Here is a 22,500-nt window from a genome sequence, read left to right as displayed (position 1 = left end):
TATTTTAATAATATTGACCTGGTTTTCAAAATGACCCCGTTTTTGTAATATTTAAAAAAAAAATTTTCCCAAATAAAATGAGAAACACAAGAGCAAAATTATGAAATAAATATTTATAATGCTTTTTTGATTCAGAATTTAATAAATGTACTTAAAATGCTGAAATTTATTTAAAAAACAATACCAGTTAATCAATTTTTATAGAGTTTTAGACATGCTACTAAAAACCTAACTAGTTAAATTTTTCAGTTTTTCATTTAATAATTTTAGTTACTTATAATCTTGCTTGTCACAAAAAATCTTAAATAACAACAGAAACATATAACTAAAAAATAAAAAAAAACTTGCCAATAGAATTTAAGAGCATTTTTCTAAATAGAGCTAAGTCATATTTTTATTGCTTTGAGAAAACTAATTATCCGATGAAGTACGTTTTGAGTATTTAAAGTACTTTTTGAAAACTTTATAATCTTTAAATAATTAGATATGATATAATCAATGATCGTAACTAGTGAAAAGCACATCATGTTTTGTTTTTATATAAAAACTGACCAAGAGCCATACTGATGTATGTTTCTTGATTAAGTTTTAGCAATTATAAAATAAAAAATTATAAATTAAAAATTTATAAAAAGTTAAAGAACTACATTAACTTGTAAAACTTTATTAGAATTTTAACAAATTAACAATTTTATTAACAAATCATACTAAATAGGATTAAACCATTTCTACATTAAAAAACTTTTTATACGCTAAAAATTAAGTAGGAAAAAAAGAGTTTATTTATTTGTTTTAAGAAATTGATAATTTACCAAATAAATTGTCTTATTAAAATGTGATCTATTGGCTTAATGACATCCAAGGCATGTGAAGGCCAACAAACATAACTGAAACTTTTGGCAATAAAAAAAAAGCAATTAAATTTTTATGCTGTAACATTGAATTATCAAACAAAACAATATGTAAAAGACCTACTACAAAATATTTTTAAAATAAATCCTATATGACAGAAAGCTTGTTGTAATTCATTCAATGCACATACAAATAAAATAACTAGAAAGTAGTACTATATATAATTTAAGGAGATTATGTAGCAGTAGTTAAAGATGATAAGTGGTAGATTGGCATCATAACTGAAATTAACTTAAAAGAAGTTGATGCTGAAGTTAAGTTTTTCCACCCAAAAGGTCCATCAACATATCTTGTCCGGCCTTGATAGTCAACTGCTGTTTTATTCCTAGCATAAACTTATTTAAAAACTATCTGTTTCTAAAACTTGTTCTAATTCCACTAGAAACTTAATGTTTGAAAAAGGAAAAATAGAGTAAGTACAAATAAAATATTGTGAACAAATGCAAATAAAAATTGCAAAGTCAAAATAAAATTAGTCTTTAAAAATCTTGCATTTTTTTAAGTAACATTTTAAAATACAATTAATTTATTTTCAATTTAAAATTTTTTTAGTGATTTCTTAAAAAAGTGATATACCTTTGAAATTATAGTTCTATATGGTAATTCTATATGGTAGTTCTATATGTTCTTGTTTTTTTCTCCTTTGTTTTTCCAGATTCTTTTAAAAATATAAGTATTTAAGTAACTAAAAATATTAAAATAAAAAAAAATAAAAACAAACAGTGGTGTCTTGAGAAATTTGGCTTCAAAGTTGGGTTATACAACCTAGTTGTTTTAATAGTTTTTAAATATGTTCCCTTCATACTTAAGTATTCTAAGTACATTTATAGAATTCTGCATGTTTTTATGCCTGCACGCAGAAACCATTTTTTCCTGTTTGTTAAGTAAGTTTGTGCCTTTGTAAAATAAATATCAAATTTTTATTTAAACAAAGATGACAAATTTTCAAAACCGAGTTGTATGGCCAACCACACCTAATAATTATCCATTTAATAGATGGTACAAAATTAATATCTTTTTGCTCCCATATTTCATTACATACATCATTTATTTTTATTTTAAAAATTGAAAATCACAAAACCTCTTCTACTGAAAAATCATTTTTATTAAAATTGAAAAAATATTTATAAGTGTTTCTTTTACAAAGCCACAGATGCAAATAAATAAATTATTAATTATAAATAAATATATTTATTAACTCTAATTAAAATCAAACTTCATGTTCTTTATTTTTTGCAAATATTGCTTTAGTGTGTTTGGTAGACATCCTATATTATCTTTGCTGTTTACTAATACTACTATAATTAGCATTGGAAACAACTAACACATGTTCTAGTTTTGTTGGTGTTGCTTTGTATATTTTATGTCAGATAGATATATTCCATAATATCTTTTCTATTTATTAATACTAGTATAAGAAATATCAATAAACTGCTATGAAAACAAATAGTTAAACCAGGCATTAAAAAAGGCCAAAAAGATTTATTTGAAAATGGTAAGCATCTAAAATTTATAAATTTTAATAACCTTTAAATAAGGCTATCGAAATCAGATATTTTTATTTGTTAATAGTAGAGTCCTAATAGCTTTATTTAAAAATTTAAAAAAATTTCACATTGTAATAACAATCAATGTTGCGCAGCCAGATATTTTGGAATTCCCAGAACTATAAAGCTGATGCAAAGAACAGAATTCATAATTTTACTGTGAAAGAAGCAATTTTTTAGGGACTTATTTTTTAGTTTATCAATGATAGATTTTATTTGTGTAGCTAATGCAATTATAAATAAAATATAAATTATTAGTATCATAATAAAAAAATAGCAAAATTAAAAAAAAAACAAAAACAATCAAAATAAAATAAGTTACCTTTTTTAAAAACTTTAGGATAATTCTCAACAGGGAAAACTAAAAATCCTGAAAAAATATTTACAATTGCTATTAAATCATTTTCAATTTAAGCTAAATAATTTAGTAGAATAATTCAAAATAAAATATAAAATAACTATTGATAATAATCCTGATTGGATATCAACAGTTTTCACGGTTTTTCCACCTTATTAGAATATTATTAGAGTGATATCTCATTTATATAATTATGATGTATAAATAATAACATAAATACATCTTGAGATAATGAACAAATAAGTTTTTGTGTAATGGTTGAAATAAAAAATCTTAATTACTCATTAATAATTGATTTTTTAAATTTGTGTGGTATATCAAACGATAGAGAATTTTAAATACTATATAGTGGTATAAATAACTCCATACTGCCAAAAATGGACTTAGTGCATTTCCCTTGTATATCGACAATATAATTTAGGATTTGAATTACATTATCTAGTCGGATATCAGATAATTTTTAAATATCGGGATATTGGATAATTTTTAAATATTCAGTATTTGATATCTGGTCGGATATTTAAAAAATGTTATCCGGGACACCTTAAGTACATGATATATTGCATGCATATTGTATACAAGTAAAAGAAATTTTTAAACAGATAAAGTTTAACAATGTCAAGTTGCATACCGTAATATTTTATTTTAACAATTACACAGAATAAAAAATTTAAAAAAATAAAAAACAACATGACAATGAACAATATGAAACAACAAGTTGGTTAAGCAACAATGAACAACATGTAACAATTGGTTAAGCAACATAAAATAAAATGAAACAACCAATTGGTTAAGTAACATGAAACAATATGAATCAAGCAGTTAGTTAAGCAACAGTGTTATTGCAGCAATTAAAAAAAAAAAAAAAATGACAAAGCAAAAATACTTATTTATTTTATAATTATTGTGTATATTTATTATAAATTTATTATTATCAATAATTTAGGATTATACAATCACTCTACTACAGGTAACATGTAATTCAGTAGTACCTACTTGTGTCTTCCTGACTTCTAGGTTTTGCTTTTCTAAGCAAAGACTAGGAGCAATAAGCTTAAACTTAAAATATCCTTGCTTTGAGACTCATTTTGTTAAGTAAAAGCTAAAGACGGTATCTTGACAAAAATACTCATTTTGCGCAGGTGTTAACTACACCCACCTACTGTCTTGTAAATGGCCTCCTATGCAAAAACTTTAACAGTAAGCAGAATAATCCTGTTGACTACCATAACACCCTTCTTCATTAATTAGGCTACCATAGATGTAACTGTGTTACATTGTTTCCTGCCTAAGAATGCTGCCTCTGCCTAAGATGAATGCTGGATCTTTTTAATTCTGCTTTGTGCTTTCTTGGAAGTACACAAAAAAAAAAAAAATCACCACCAAACTGTTACAACATATTTTTTTTTAAATATTTGTGGTCTTTTATGTCACTTTCCATCAGATGAATTATACCTCTTGCAATTTCAAATTCACCAGACTTAATTGCTGTTTGTGAGACTAATTCAAATTCTTCTTGGAATCTAAGTGTTGATGACTTTTTTTCACCTTTGATTCACAAAAACTCTATTAATCACATGCTTCTATTTCCTTTGAATAACTAAGACTCCAATATTCACATATACTTATGCATCAATCTGCAGATCAATAAATGTCATTCTTTTAATTCTTTTCATTCTTTTATGTGTTTTTTTTTTAATTAATAATAAATTAATATCAATATTAATATTGAGTATTATTAATAATAATTAAAACTTAATTCTTTCAGCTAATCATGATTCTCTTTATTTACGCTTTTTTTTTTTTTTTTTTGTTGTTGTTTTTTTTTACTTTATTCAAAAAGCCCATTTCCTTAATCCCTCTGCCAATATTGTTGCTATTGGTAACTTTAATGCTCAACTGAACAGCTTAGTTTTAACACTACTGAATCTGCTGGCACTAAAACTCATACTTCACAATTCTCAATCTTTTACTCAGATAATTAACTTTGTGACTGATTACCCAGACAACCCTAATCACTTACCTTCACTCCTTGATTCGTATCTTGTCTCTCTGACAAGTGTTCTGTTTTTCCTTAATCACCTTTAGATGGTTCTGACCATGAAATGATCTCTATAAATCTTTTATTTTGTACTTCTTTATTTCGGATTCACCCTATAATCACACTACTTACTACTATCTTTTAACTGACTGAGGATTTTTTTCATGATTTCTTTGTTATGGTCCCTGGGCTAATGTCTTTTCTCCCTTTAACTCCTACATAATCTTCTAGATCCAGGCAGGTATAGTAGCTTTTATTACTCCTTCTTGGTTCTAATTCAAATCTCATTTTACACCATAGGGTTCACCTTCTTGTGCAACTGCTATATCTAATTGTAACCATTTTTTTTTTTTTTAAAGAACAACTCTCTTGAGAATAACCTCTTTTTTAATTATTGCAGGAAATCAAAGTAAAAATGTGTTGTTTAATGCTAAACTCCATTATTCCCACTTTACTAAATCTTGTATCTTATCTCAAAAGTGAGGCTCTAGAGACTTTGGAAAATCTTAAACAGCGTCTTTAACAAAGATGCTGTTTAAGATTTTCCAAAACTATTTAAACTATTTAATAAGTACTTCACAGAACATTCTAACACTTCTAACTATCATCCTACCAGTCTTCTCTCAATTTTTAACAAAGCCTTTGAGTCTTTGATCAATATTTTTAACACCTTACTTTGGGTCTAATAACTTACAGTCTTCTTGTTCTACAGCTGACTCGCTCTTGTTGACTTTCTTGTCTACAACAGCCTAAATGCTGTGACTGAAAGATTCTATCATACATTAAATAGAGGCCGCAACAAAAGGGCTATTTCTCAACATATCTAAAGCTTTCAATAAAGTTTGACAAACTAGTCTTCTCCATAAGCTTACTTCATATAATGTATTGAGGATAATCTTTGAGATTATTAAATCATTTCTTTTTACCTAATTTATTAGTTATCCTTGAAGGCCAACACTCTTCTTCATTTCCAGTAACTTTAAAGGTACCTCAACTTCATTTATTCCTGTCTTGACAAAAAGTCTTCTCTTTTCAATTGCTTAGAACAGGAAGCCAGCCTTGAATCTAATATCCTTCCTAAAACAGTATAGGGCTTGCAGTGGCTTGTGAGTTTTAACTCCAGTAAAACTTAGTTACTGCAAGCAACTATTGCTATTGTGTCAACATTCCTATATTAACGAATGGCAACCACATATATATATATGTATATATATATATATATATATATATATATATATATATATATATATATATATATATATATATATATATATATATATATATATATATATATATATATATATATATAGATTATAGATAGATATAGATATATATATTCTTGCACACAGTCTGATAAAACATGTAAGGTCAACTTTTAGATTTTTTATGCAGAGTTGCCACACATAAAGTATAATAGATGTAATAATAAAAAATGTGTAAAAATTATTAAACAATATAAAGTTCAAAGTTTAACTTAAAGCTTAAATTCAGTATATATAAAACAACTTACCAGCCATACTGGGGCCAATAACTAGTCCAACATTGTAGCCCGAGAAAACTACACCTAAACCAGTTGCTAGGTTACTGTCATCACAAATATCTGACATATAAGCTTTTGTAATCACCATAATTCCTAAAAAAGTTCAATATGTTACTTGAGATAGTAATATAGTTAGCCTGCAAAAACTAACAACACTATAAACTATAATGTATACAGACATATATATATATATACATATATATATATATATATATATATATATATATATATATATATATATATATATATATATATATTTATATATATATATATATATATATATATATATTTATATATATATACGTCACTTTTAATTACTTTTGACTTTCATCCAACATTTGTGTGTTGTAAGAAAGTTAAAACCAATAATTTAATTACAAATTAATCGTTTTTAAAAAAAAACGCAAAAAAGCAAATTAAATTGACAAGAATGTTTTTAAAAACATTCAGAATGTTTTTGATAACATAATCGATCTTTTTATTTTTATTTTTTTTAATAAAATGTTTTATTTTTATTTTTTTTACTGTATATCATGCACGGAATTTTGCTACATCGACTATCTTATAGCCTGAATCACAAGGGAGTGCTGCTACATTGGCTGAGGGTTTGGTTGGGGCAGGCAGTCTAATAAGCAAAAAAAAAAAAATCCCAGTCTTGCATTTTAATTTTTACTTTTTGTCAACAAAACTTTTTGACAACCAGTTAGGAGTTATATATTTATATATATATATATATATATATATATATATATATATATATATATATATATATATATATATATATATATATATATATATATATATATATATATATATATATATATATATATATATATATATATATATATATAGATATATATATATATATATATATACATATATATATATATACACACATATATATATATACACATATATACACACATATATATATATATATACATATATATATACACATATATATATATATATATATATATATATATATATATATATATATATATATATATATATATATATATATATATATATATATATATATATATATCAGGGCTTGTGATGAAGCGAGCGCGATTGCGCTCTGCTCGTAAAATGCACCCGTAAACGGTATTTTCAAACGTTCTAGGCGCGATAAACAGCGCTTGTTCAACTTATAACGAGCGTATAAAATAACGCTCGTCCAATAGTTTGGGATTATTTTTTTATTTTCATAAAATATTTAACAAAGATTTTTTATTAAAGATATTCTATTACCAAAGTACTGATATGTTGTTGTTATTCACCTCCTCAAGGCCGAGAAGGCCACTACAGATGAGGAGGCTACTTAATAGTGGTTTTAACCCTCTCTCAACTCTATAACTCCAAAACACAAACCTTGACGAACAAGGCTGCTGCGCGGAAAAACAAGTTGAGCGCAGGGACGTGGTGGGGATCGATCTCGGAACCTCTCGCTTATGAAGCAAGCGCTTTATCACTACACCACTACCGCATTAAATATAACTGATATAAAATATAAAAAGCACTACGTCGTTCTCTTTTTCACTAACGTAATGAATGAGCAGTTTGAAGTCGTTAATAGTCACTAATTTCAATAATGGAATGTGCACGTGGAAACACAATGTGAATACAAAAATGCGCAAATAAATTAAGAAGGAAAATTAGAAAACCATTATAAGAAAATTGAAACTGCAGAGTATTTTTAATCTTGTGAAAATATCAAGAAAGATTTATTTGATTTATTGTTTGTAATATTCCACACATCCTTTATGAAAAAAATATATATTAATAATAGAGTAATTTTTAAAATTAGTTTTTGTTATAGTATAGGTTTTTTATAGACTATTATTTATTCTAACTCAAATTTAAAACGATTCTGTTGTTTAGAACGTTCGCAATCAAGGACATTCGAAAAGGAAACAAAGTAATGATGCCAACATTTATTAAATGGAAAGTTATTATTCTTATTTATTATTATTTCAAACTATTCTTGTGTTATTTTTTTAAGATAAATAAACATAATTTAAAAAAAAATTTTAGAAAAAAATTAAATAATTAATTTGAATATAAAATATCAAGAAATATAAAAACCATTAACCGTTAATTAAGTTTACAGCGTAACATTTTAAAATACATATATCAAAACAACGAAGCAAAACTAAGTCACTAAATTATAATTCAATACTAAATCAATAAGAAGTTGCGTTTTTGTTTGATATTATTTTTTTATAACATAAATAGTTAAAAATAAAATCACGATCTGACAAAATACAAGAAGTTTGGAAGTATAAAAATCTCTTTTGTTGAAGTAGTTTCATAACTGTGATACTAATTCAAACATTTTTTGATGAAAGAATTATGTAACAAATAAAAAAGACAAAAAATAAAAAGCTTTCTATGAGCATCGCCTTCAGCAATTTTCATGATCGCGCTCGCAGACGTTATCTCGACATAATCACGCTCTATGAAAACATATTCTAATTTTACGAGCGCGATATAACACGCTTGACGATTTTCTTCATCATAAGCCCTATATATATAGTATAAGATATATAGATACTATATATATATATATATATATATTAGGCCGGATCATAAAAATTAATTTTTTTTAGAATTTGTTAAAAGTGGCGTGATATAGTGTTGATTAATATTTACAAAAAAAATATTTCTAAAGAATTGATTATACTTTGCATTTTTAAGTTTTAAGGTTTAATATGCTAAGTATATTTACTTTAGTACATGCATTAACTGAAACATGCATTTAACCCTAATACTAGATATAATCCCAAGGTTATGAAATTGAACCAAACCTATACCTACCTAACTAAATTAACCCTAATGATATGATTAACTCCAATGCTATTATAACTTTATATTATTATATTATTATTATTATATTATTCTATTATTATATTATTATTATTATATTATTCTATTTTTATATGATTGTTTATTAATTTCTGCTTTTATCAACTGATTGCAGAATTTAGCTGTCTCATCTTGTATTTTTAGAAATTAACTGAAATTCTGATATGTTATAAAATTGTAAAACAATAATGATTTCAAGATCTAAAGCTTCAAAGAATCGTCATATACTTTTTGGAGAAGGTCGTGAATTAGCCAATTTTTGCTTGCCAACCCACAAGCAAGTAGGCAAAGCATACTTGTCTGAGAAGAATTATGAAACTGAACCACTACGGTCTGTTTATAAGAGACTAGCAGAGAAACTTTCTCAGATATGGATTAAAGCATCAGTTCCTACTATAAGTCTTCGAGGCATAGAATTACAGCTGGAGAAGTACATAGGCAATGTTCAGAAAGTGATTCGATCAAATCTGCAACAGTCAATCAAGATGAAATAGAAAAAGATCTCGACACATTGTTTGACATTTGTTCGTGTAAATGCAAAGAACTTTCGTCTTGTTGCTGTCCAATGGTTCTGAAGGTGCCAGCAATTGAGCATGACTTCCTAACTGATCAACGCACTATATGTGTTGGCAGAATAGCTGGAATCGACAAGAAGGAATCCCCACGTGCTGAGAGGCGTTTAAAACAAAAATCTGTTTCATTATCAAAGGAAGAGACTGCAGTTAAGTGTGCCAGAGTTGTTGAAGCATCTGATAATGAATCAGATAATGAAACAGACAACAATTCTGACACCGAAACTTATTCCCCTTCCGTATCAGATGTCGATACCGAAGTCACATCTACTCGTCTGAAAAACCGTTGTTTAAAAAATATTGCTCTACAAGCAGATGGTTTTGGCATATCAGATAGAGCAGTTGCCGCGATTGTATCAGCAACTCTGGTTGATTTTGGTATAGAACATATGGGGCCAGTGGATCGGAATAAAATTCGCAGAGAACGAAAACTACTGAGAATATCCTGTAAAAATGCTGATTGTAGAATTACTGGATTGTATTTTGATGGAAGGAAAGATCAGACTTTAAAACTTGAGGGGGATAGGCAGACTGTGATTTCTGAGGAACATATTTCCATTTTATCAGAGCCAAATTCAAAGTATGTTGATCATTGTACGCCAACAAGTGGATCAGCCAAATCCATTGCAGATTCAATAATTGATACTGTTGACTGCACGAACCTTGTTTGTATTGGTTCTGATTCAACTAACGTTAATACTGGTTTAAACAATGGAGTTATACGCAGAATGGAAATTGAACTTGGTCGACCACTGCACTGGTCCATTTGTCTTTTACATCTGAACGAGCTTCCTTTGCGACATCTTTTTCACTCCTTAGATGGTGCAACAACTGGACCCCATTCATTTAATGGACCAATTGGCAAGTCTATTTCAATGTCTGTTCAGAAACCCATAGTCAGCTTTGCCATATTTGCTGGTGAACCTAATATATGCAATAAGCAGTTGTTAAGCAGTGATCAACTGTACTTTTTCGAAATTGTTAATGCGGTGAAGACAGGTGTTGTACCAGATAGATTTAATTCTAGAACACCTGGGCGACTAAACCATGCAAGGTGGTTGACACTAGCAAACCGTGTTCTACGCCTCTATATATCTACTGAAGATCCATCAAATGAACTAATACTTTTGGCTAAATTTATTGTAAATTCATATGCGGTTGTTTGGTTTGACACTAAGAAACATTCAAACTGCTGGAATGCTGCTCCACACTATTATAAAATGATAGAAACATCACGATTTCTTCCTGTGCGTTATCGAATAATTGTTCAGCAAGTTTTGAAGCGCAATAGCTACCCGGCTCATATTGAGAGCATTATTCTGGCTATGCTCAAAGACAACCGTCAAGTGATCCGTAAGCTTGCGCTGAAGAGAATTCTTCGTGCTCGTGAAGATGACATACCAAATCGAAAATTTCAACTCCCTGAGATACAATTTCAAGCGACTAGTTATGAAGAACTGATTGACTGGCAAACACAGCCCCGCTTGGAACCTGTTCTGACAAAACATATTCCAACTGTACAAATATTGGCATGGCTTTCGTCAGTTGAAGACATAGTTATTGACATTGAGCCATTTCCATGTCACAATCAAAGTGTTGAACGTGTGATTAAAATTGTGACTGAATCAGCATCCAAAGTTTATGGTCATGAAAATCGTGATGGCTATATTCGCGTTCAACTGGAGCGCCGCAAGTTGATGCCTCACTTTGACACAAAATCTGAATTTAAGAACATTTAAGTATAGTTTCTAATCAACGTTTGCTAATGATATATTGTTTTGACTGTTCAAATAATTTAAATTTTATTATAAATTCAATCAATAAATTATGTAACAAATGAGCGTTTTTAAGTTAATTTATTTGAAAACTTCAAAGGTAAAAATACAAAGTATAGCAAAGTAGTAGCGAAAAACGGTTTGCAGCATTGCATTCAGCGTATTTGAGAGCCAATTACTGGAAATTCCCGAAGAAATTTTCCAAATTTTTTTAAGTTATGATCCGGCCTAATATATATATATATATATATATATATATATATATATATATATATATATATATATATATATATATATATATATATATATATATATATATATATATATATATATATATATATACATATATATATATATATATATATATATATATATATATATATATATATATATAATATATATATATATATATATATATATATATATATATATATATATATATATAGTATAAGATATATATATATATATATATATATAGTATAAGATATATATATATATATGTATATATATATGTGTGTATATATATATATATGTATATATATATATGTGTGTGTATATATATATATGTGTATATATATATATATATATATATATATATATATATATGTATATATATGTATAGTTGTTAATGCCATCGAAAAAGTATGGTTTTTAGTTGATAATGCCATCGAACAAGTATGGTGTTCAGTTGAGATTGGTCTGGAAAATATCTTACGTGGATGTATATATCAAATTGTCAGAAAATAGCTAAATCTATTCGACATGCTTATAAAGCTTGGAAAAATGGTAAATACACGGGAATTCTACTCTTTAGAGATTTCAATTTTTCAAATATAAAATGGGTCAATGATGGGTCATATAAACTTGAAAATGATTCAGATTTGATTGCCTTAGAATTTATAGAATTTTTAAGCGATTGCTTCATATATCAAAATGTCTTGTTGCCAACATTTCAAGTTAGCTTTGGGTTTGACACAAATTTATTAGACTTGGTCCTCACAGAAAATAGAAATCGGGTTTTTTCTTTGAATCACTTACCTCCCCTAGGTGGAATTGAACATGGACACCATACATTGAATTTCAAATATTTTTATAAAAATAACAATATTGATCAAAAACCAAAAATTAAAAAAAAAATTATTAAATAATAAAGGAAATTATGAAGAACTTTCAAAATATTTTACAAGTTTTGATTGGGAAAATGAGTTTAAAGATTTAAATGCTAGTCAAACTTATAAAAAATGGCTAAGTATATATCATACTGGATGTGGTAAGTTTATTCCAATTATTAGATACAAGTAAAAAATATGCTCCATGGATGATTAAAGAACTTCGAAAAATGGTTAAGTTAAAGAAAAGGTTATGGTACAAATACAGGCGTTGAAAATTTAAACAAACTGACATGGCAAATAACTATAAAACATTGAACAAAAATGTAAAAAAAAGAGTCAATAAAGATATAAGAGCTTTTGAATTAAATTTGGCTAAAAACTCAAAGAACAACCCTAAAAGTGTTTATGCATATTTAAATAGTAAAATAGTTATAAAAGATTCAACTAAAGCACTCAAAACCTTGGCTGGTTCAATTATAACAAATGAAGTAGATATTGCAAATTGTTTAAATGAGTATTTTGTTTCAGTATTTTTAAAAGATGAGGTATTAGACCATGTAACTTTTCCTTCAAAATGTAATTTTTATTGTAGCGATCCAAGTTTTAATGACACTGATGTTGAATATCATTTAGTAAACCTTAATGTTAATAAAACAACTGGTGTTGAAAAAGTTCATCCTCGTGTTTTCAAAGAATGTTCAAAATCACTTTCTCATCCTTTATCACTGATCTTTAAAATGTCATTTTATAGTGGTGTTATACCAAACAAATAGTTAACTGCAAACATAACTCAACTATTTAAAAAAGGGGATAAGTTAGATCTTTCAAATTATCGACCAATATCAATAACATCAATAGTATGAAGGGGAATGGAGAAAATTATTCACAATGTTATGATGAACCATTTGGATTTAAATAAGTTAATAGCAAGTGAACAGCATGGATTTGGTAATGGTAAAAATTGTTGCTCCAATTTATTAGAGACTTTAGATTTTATAACAAGCAAAATTGAAACTGGTAATAATATTGATATAGTATTTTTGGACTTTGCAAAAGTCTTTGATTCAGTTTCTTTATCGAAATTATGCTGCAAGCTTTATGGTTATGGTTTTCAATCCTATATCCTACAATGGTGTAAATCATTTCTCAGTAATAAAAAACAACAAATAGTTCTGGGTGAGTTTGTTTCAGATTGGCAGGAAGTCACAAGTGGAGTTCCCCAAGGTTCTGTCCTCGGTCCACTTCTGTTTATCATATTTATAAATGACTCAAAAGTAAACATACTAAATAAATTAGAATTATTTGCAGATGATACAAAAATAATTTCGGTAATTAATAATGAAAGTAACAACAATGCTCTTCAAGGAGACTTAAAAAAGTTATTAGACTGGTCGAATAAGTGGTCTATTAAATTCAACAGAGAAAAGTGTAAAGCAATGCACATTAGTAATTCGAATCCTCAATTTAGTTACAAATTAGGAGATTACATTTTGCAAAAAACAGGAGTTGAAAGTGATTTAGGTGTGATAATATCAAATGACCTCAAATGGGAAAATGATGTTATCAGTGTAGCAAATAAGGCAAATCAAACACTGGGTTTTTTAAACACGGATTTAAATATCTTGATGTTTCCATATTAAAGTTATTATACAAAATTAATGTCAATAAATAAATTACATCAAAAGAACATTACACGATATTAAATCAAGAAACAAAAATTTTTAAATACATCAGTGAAAAAAATTCTTTTAAACAAAACACTTCTCACTTTTTTATAAGAAAAAAATGCTTTTTATTTGCTTTCAAATATTTTAATCAATGATGAAGAAATGATATATGTGATGAATTAGTTATCAAGAAAAACATTTTCATTAAAAAGTAAAAAATATTTTACATTCTTTCAAAACTAAAATTAAATTTAAAGTGTTTTAAAAAAAAATTGTATAAAATAATTAGAGTAACGGTTAAATACTTTTTTGTACGACTTTTATGAATAAATGTCACATAAACAATATTAAAAGATAATTTCAATATTCCAAAATAGAAAAGTAATGCTTAATGTACAACTACTGAATGCATAAGAAAATTGATATTTCGTGCGTAAAATGCAAGCTGCATAAAACTTCTTAACAAGGCCTTATGTGTGTATATATGTATATATATATATATATATATATATATATATATATATATATATATATATATATATATATATATATATATATATATATATATATATATATATATATATATATATATATATATATATATATATATATATATATATATACACACACACACACACACAATTGCCTGATTGTCATTAACTTTTACCATAAAATGTATATTTTATGTTTTCATAAAAAAAAATTAATTTAAAAGACCAAAAAAAGTTAAAAAACTTTAAAAGGTTTTTAAACTTTTAAAAGTTTTTTAACTTTAAAAAGTTTAACATGGTACAGTGTAACACATAGTACTTTTTAACAGAGTATAACAAGTTTTAATTGCCTGACTAAACTAAAATTCTCAGTTGATGTAGTAGCACTTCTTGCATGTTCACTTAATTGAAAGTTGAGGTAGCAGCACTACTCGCATGTTCTACCTATTTGTCAGTTGATATATGTAAGAAGTATAAAATAAAAATAAAAATAGATTTATTTAGATTAAAAAAAACTCAGATTTATTTATATAAAACAAAAAAAAAAACATTCTGAATGTCTTTAAAATTATTCCAGTCTATTAACTATATATATATATATATATATATATATATATATATATATATATATATATATATATATATATATATATATATATATATATATATAATATATATATATATATATATATAAATATATATATATATATATACAATTCTCAAAATATTTAAAATATATATAAATTATATAGATATAAAAATATATATATATTTTCAGAGTAATTATTATAACTCTAAAAATATAATAAATAATAAAATAAAAATTACCCATCGATAAACCCTGTAAAAATCTTGTAACAACAGCCCAGGGATAGTTAAACGAAAATCCAAACATAAGTGTTGAAATTGCAATGCATCCTCCGGACAACAAAAGGGAAAATTTTCTTCCACATTTATCACAGATGTAGCCCCATAATAGACTGAGGAAAATATAATTAATCATTTTGTAACACATCTAACATATTGTTACATGTAATTTTGTTAGAGCTAAGTAAAACAAGTAACAAAAAGTCAACTTGTTACTTTTTTAATTATAAAACTACCTGCTAAATATTAAAAATATTATATAAATAATATTAGTTAGAACCTTTTTAAATTTCTGTTTAATATTATCTATTAAGTTATATTTTTATGTTCTTTATAGATATCAATATGCTGAATACAAGTACAAAAATTAATGACTATACCTGCTAAATATTCTGGAAATAAACATGGCTGATGCAATAACTCCAGATTTTCTTCCTAAAAAGTAATTATCAATCGAAAATCAAAAAATAATAAAATGGGTTATTTGTGGAATTAGTATACTTGTTTGTGGAATTGTTATACTTGTTAGGTATTCTTATATAAGTTTCAAAGAGATAAGAGAGACAATAGATTGTCACTTTGAAGACTACATTTAATGTATATATGTACTGTATATATAATTGTGTCCAAATGAAATTTAACATTTTGTTATATTTTCTTATCAAGTTAACTTTTTTACTTGATATAAAAGAAATTTTTTATAAGTATGTCAAGTTAACTACAATGATGAAAAAGAAAACAAAAATTTTTCTTAGCTAACCTGGCAATAAACGACCTCTAACAATTTAAGGTCGTTTATTGCCGACCTCATTTGTCCTAATTTTGAGGGCTGTATATATATATATATATATATATATATATATATATATATATATATATATAATATATATATATATACATATATATACAAATATATACATATATACATACATACATACATACATACATATGCATACATATATATATATATATATATTTATATATATATATATATATATATATTATATATATATATATATATATATATATATATATATATATATACAAATATATACATATATACATACATACATATACATACATATATATATATATATATATATATATATATATATACATATATATATATATATATATATATATATATATATATATATATATATACATATATATATATATATATATATATATATATATATATATATATACATATATATATATATATATATACATATATATATATATACATATATATTTATATATATATTTATATATATATTTATATATATATTTATATATATACATATATATATTAGGGTTATTCAAAAATAGGTCATCTCAAAAATTTAAAAAGAGCCCTAGCTTATGATCTGCTCTAACCCTAAATAAGTACTTTTTTTTTGATCATCGGAAAGGTCCCCACAGAGGTAAAAGGGTCAATTTTCGCTCTGTTTTTAGGAAAACTTTACTCCGCTTGTGGGACCCTTAAATTTCAACTAATTTAAAAAATAAACTATCCAATAACATGGTAATGAGTTATACAACTTAAGTTTAAGGGGCTGTTTTCATAAATAAACATTAAAAGTATTTGTTTTTTTCAGCAAAAATTGGGTTTTAGTGGGTATTTTTAAAATATCTCACACTTCAATTTTTGTGTATAATTTTATATTTGAAAATATAACTTTTTTTGCTGAACAAATTTTGTTTGGAATAAAGAATAAAAAAGATTTTTAAATAAAATAAAAAATAAATTTTTCATTTTCAAAATTAAAATTATTTTATCTAACATACTTTTATGTAAACATTTTATTTCAGATTAACATAAAATATTAATAACTTATATGATGCCACCCAAAAAGAAAATTGAAAGAGTTGATAATACTTTTCTAGTGGGAAAAATAAATTGTACTATTCCCAACACTAAATTTGCAACTGCACAAGAAATTCTTAAATACTACAACTTTCTGAGAAAAACTAAATCTGAAGTTAAACTGAGTTTTATTGTAGGATGTCCAAACAAAAGTAGATCATTCTCACCATATTGTCCTACCAGTCAGTTACATTACTGCATAATATCTAAACTTGTAGTTCCATGGATACGTAATGGATTTGAAGTAAATGCAACTCAGAAGCTAAGGTAATAATAGATCAAACTGCATAACCTTATCAAAATACTAAAATATATTTAATAATAATAATTCCATTTTATAGGATTAAGGTCAAAAAAATAGTGCAGGACTGGATGAAGCTGAAAAGTTTAAGCAAAAGAAACAACCCTGTTGAAGTTAAAAAAAGGAAGAACTTTATAAAAAATATGAAAAAGGTTTTCTGCATTTGAGAAAACCCACTAAATACAATTGAAAAAATAAGGAAAGATAGGTTGAGAAACCAAAATGACAAAGAGGAAGACATAGCTTTTCTTAAAGACCAGTTAGGAAAGGAAAGGAAAGTTAGAAGGATTGGATAAGAAATTTTAGTACTCATTAAAAAAAAAGTATAAATCTAAATGTAATTATAACAAATTAAACAATGTATCTGATACTGATTCTGAAAACTAATTTAGTTCTTTTAATACCAATAAAAGCAATTCAACTGATAGTGAATTTGAAATTGAGTCATATATTGATCCTACAAAGTCTGTCAACTTACCCAAGGATATCTTGCACTGTACTGCTCACACAGCAGTTGGAGAGGGTTTAACTCCACATCAACATATAGCAATTCTTAGCAGTATTATTGTCAATTCTGGAGGATGCATGTCTAAATCTTCATAGAATGCTGTGTTTATGGGTGCAAATGAAATCAGAAACCATATAAAAGGCATTTCTAAATCTTCAAAATCTCTAATAACATTTCATTTTAGTGGAAAAACTGTGGAAGAACTTACTGAAGGAAAACAGTTTTCAAAAGATATGTTAGCTGTTCTTGCTATAAAGACAAACCGAGTTACTTGGAATTCCAGCAATTGACTCAGGTTCTGGAGAAGACCAAAAAGAAGCTACAGAAAAACTTATTTCTAACTTTGGATTAGAGGATAAAGCTCACTGTCTTTGCTTTGATGCCACTAGCGCTAACACAGGTAAAGCAAAAGGAGCTTGTACTAGAACCATTGAGCACTTACAGCGCCCTACGATTTTAACTGCATGTCGATGCGATATTTTTGAGTGCCATGTTACCCATTTTTGGGAGCTTTATCCAAGCAGCCATACTTCAGGACCAGAAAATAAATTATTTAAAGTTCTTAAGAACCATTGGAATGATCTAGATACTGAAAATCAAGATTTAAAAAGATTATCAACTCTATTGATTCCTGGATTAATGAGCAAAGGTTGAGTGCTATTCAATTTTGCAGATATATAATTAGCACTAAAGTCTTTAAGAAGGTGAGTAATAATAGCTTTATAAATTAATTTAATAAAATCTAATTATCCCTCCCTATTTCCAAAAAATAGTATAGTAAAGTAGTACTTCAGTTATAATTTTCCAGTTTTACAATTTTGAAGTAAGTTATTTAAGTTATTATAACTTAAGAAATAAATTTGTTTACGATGGAAAGTTTTGTAAAGACTATCAAGAATTGGCTGAACGTACATTGATGGTACTGTCACCCGCGACCAGATTTAAACTTCACAATCCTGGAGCAGTTCACCATGCCAGATTCATGGGAAAAAGTTCATTTTACCTAGAACTGTTTCTACTTATGGAAAAAATCCCTGAAATCAATGAAGAGAGCAGGGATGAAATCACTGAAATGACAAAGTTCCTATCCATTTTTTACACTGAATAGTTTTTTAGAGCGGAGCTAAGTTTAGCAGCTCCAACACAGGTACACGGTCTGAATAATTTTTTTAAAATAAAGTTATAATTTTAAACAAATACAAAAAACTGGTATATTATTTATTTTTAAATTAAAAATAGAAAAATTTAAACCGTAACTATTAGGATATGAAAGCATACTGGCAGATGAAAAGGTTTGAGGAATCAAATAAAGCTGGAGCTTAAGCTGTTTCGAAATCCATAATGCGACATACTTATTACCTTGGCCCATATTTAGTCATTATAGCAATGGCAGATCAGAAATGTAAAGAACGTGGCAATATGGCTAAGAGACTATTTGGTCTAAAACGAGCCCCTATAGAGGAGTATTCCTTAGAATGACAGATATTGGATAAAGACATTCTAATGAGCTTAAATTTTTTCACAGGATAAGCCTCCCAGTTTAGTTCCACTAGTTACAGAGAAGTCCTGGCTTGTATTTGACATGCTTCGTCATAGAAAAGCTGAGGTTCAATGGATGAAGCTTCCTCTAGATTATTGATTTTTAAACGATTTCTTTCAAGAATTTAAATCAGCTATCATGAATCTTGATGTTGTGAATGATTGTTCAGAAAGAACAGTCAAACTAGGTCAACAACTTGTTAATAAAGTACGTTCAGAAGTGAAAAGGCAAGATACGTTTCTTTTTACTCATGTGTACAAGCGAAGTCGAAATGGTAGAAAAAGGTTAGATCATGCCAAAGCTGCACTCAATAGTATTATTTAATATCTTTTTTTTTGATCTAATATTTTTTTGAAACACTTATTAATTTTGTTAATTTTTGGTTTTTGTTTTGTATTGGTAAAAAAAATTTTATTGCATTTAAACAAATATTTATTTTTTTTAAAAAAACATTTTATGTTGTGATGATTTTCAATGTTTTTTTATTCTTCTGAAAGTTACTTAAAAAAGTATTTATGAAAAGAGCCCCTTAAACTTAAGTTTTAGAACTCATTACCATATTATTGGATAGCTTATTTTTTTAAATTGGTTGAATTTAAGGGTCCCTCAAGCAGGGTAAAGTTTTCCTAAAAATGGGGCAAAAATTGACCCTTTTGCCCTCTGTGGGGAACTTTCTAATGTTCAAAAAAATTTTTGTAAAAAACTTTAAATACTAATTTGGGGTCAGGGCAGATCATAAGCTAGGGCTCTTTTCAAATTTTTGACATGACTTATTTTTGAACAACCCTAATATATATATATATGAATTTTTTACTAATTTATTATTGCTCTGTTCTTTAAGAACATATATATATATATATATATATATATATATATATATATATATATATATATATATATATATATATATATATATATATATATATATATATATATATATATATATATAAATACAGGTCTTGGAAGGAAGCAAGAGCTTTAGCTCTCGCTCTCGCCCACACTACCCTAAAACGGTTTACAGGAGCAACTTACAGCTCTTGCAAAAGTATTTTTTTCTCTCAAAAGTTTAATTAGCATTGTAACTAAAATGAAATACGCAAAGTCATTAAAATTTAATTCATTAGATAATAAACAGGCATGGTTTTTGCAAGTCAAAGAAAATTTTACTTCTAAAGAATTTTTTCACGGCGCAACAAATGATGCTTGTTATGTGTATATTATTGTAACATTAACATTACAAGCATATGCTAGTAATAAGTATAAAACCAAATTTTGTGCCTAATTAGAAATTTTTATATAAATAAACAGATAGCTTGTGCAAAAACTAAAAGCTCTCGTAAAAAGCAGTTTAGAGAAGCAGCTCACATGGTTCACCATGTTGGTTATAGGAGAGCATTTCTCTGCTCTTGCGCTTATTTACTCCTGCCAAGGTCTGTATATATATATACAAGGCTTGTGATGAAGAAACTTGCCAAGTGTTTATAATGCAAGCAATCGTGAAATTCAAAATTATTTTACTATTAAAAATAATTACACACAAACGTTTACTTTATGTGGCACCTATCTTAATTAAATCATAGCAAAAGACAACAACAATTATTTTGGCTATTATTTATAAAAGTACACATATTTTATGATCAACTGGAATTGTTTCAAACTCTTTCTATAATATATTTTATAAACTTCGATTAGATTTATTATCTTTAAAAAATGGTTGCGCTTTTTAAACTAATGTTAAGTAACAGTTAATATTTTTAACTTTTATAATGTCACAGATGAATGAATAATAAAAGAGTTAACGACTTTTAATTAATGCTACGTAAGTGTCATTAGTTAAATATGTTAGTTTCAACTTTATTAGAAAAAGAATTCTCTAGAAAAAAAGAACGCTGTAACGCTTGTAACACTGTAAGAAAAAAGAGTACAGCTTGTAACGCTGTTACAGCTTGTAAAATTGTAAGAAAAAAATAATGTAGTGACACTGTTCAAAAACAGTTTTTTTTATTAAGTTTTTTTAGGTTTAATTTTTTTAATCTTTTGTTGACAATTTTTTTAAGTTATCATTTTTTTTAACTTTCTCATAGTTTAGTTTGGTTTTTTCAGCACATTTTTGAAATAATTAAATATTTATATTTAACAATCAATTTAATGATTAAATGTCAACATTGAAAAAATCTCTATTATGAATATTTATTATTGTTATATATTATGTGTGAAATATTACAAACAATAAATCAATTAAATCTTGATATTTTTACAAAATTAAAAATATTCTGCAGTTTTAATTTTCTCAAGTGATTTTCTTATTTCCTATTCTTATTTCATTTTCGCATTTTTATATTCGCATTATGTTTCCACATGCGCTAGGTTAAAGTAGTTAATATTCCATTATTAAAATTAGCAACTGCTAATGATTTTAAAATATTCATTCATTACATTAGTGCAAAACAGAAACTTGCAAAAAGCGAGTGACAGTGCTTTTTATATTTTATATTAGCGCTTTGATAATATTATATCTTTAACTAAAAAAT

The 22,500-nt window shown here is 26.2% G+C and overlaps 1 protein-coding gene across 6 annotated transcripts in view; it reads right to left on the bottom strand.

Moving 5' to 3' along the window:
* LOC136084084 (uncharacterized) overlaps window positions 1-22,500 on the bottom strand; it is a 113,338-nt gene that overhangs the window by 35,711 nt on the left and 55,127 nt on the right. For all 6 annotated transcript variants that reach the window (XM_065804227.1, XM_065804229.1, XM_065804230.1 and 3 more), the window contains 4 exons: window positions 16,131-16,185; window positions 15,712-15,863; window positions 6,369-6,491; window positions 2,782-2,829 (listed from right to left, as the gene is read on the bottom strand). In XM_065804227.1, the coding sequence (XP_065660299.1) occupies window positions 2,782-2,829; window positions 6,369-6,491; window positions 15,712-15,863; window positions 16,131-16,185 (378 nt within the window). The remainder of the gene's footprint in view (window positions 1-2,781; window positions 2,830-6,368; window positions 6,492-15,711; window positions 15,864-16,130; window positions 16,186-22,500) is intronic.

Source organism: Hydra vulgaris, chromosome 08, assembly GCF_038396675.1.
Source record: "Hydra vulgaris chromosome 08, alternate assembly HydraT2T_AEP".
In the NCBI taxonomy this organism is placed as follows: domain Eukaryota; kingdom Metazoa; phylum Cnidaria; class Hydrozoa; order Anthoathecata; family Hydridae; genus Hydra; species Hydra vulgaris.
The sequence above is the reverse complement of the archived record's forward strand: the minus strand, read 5'-3'. Positions and strand labels throughout refer to the sequence as shown.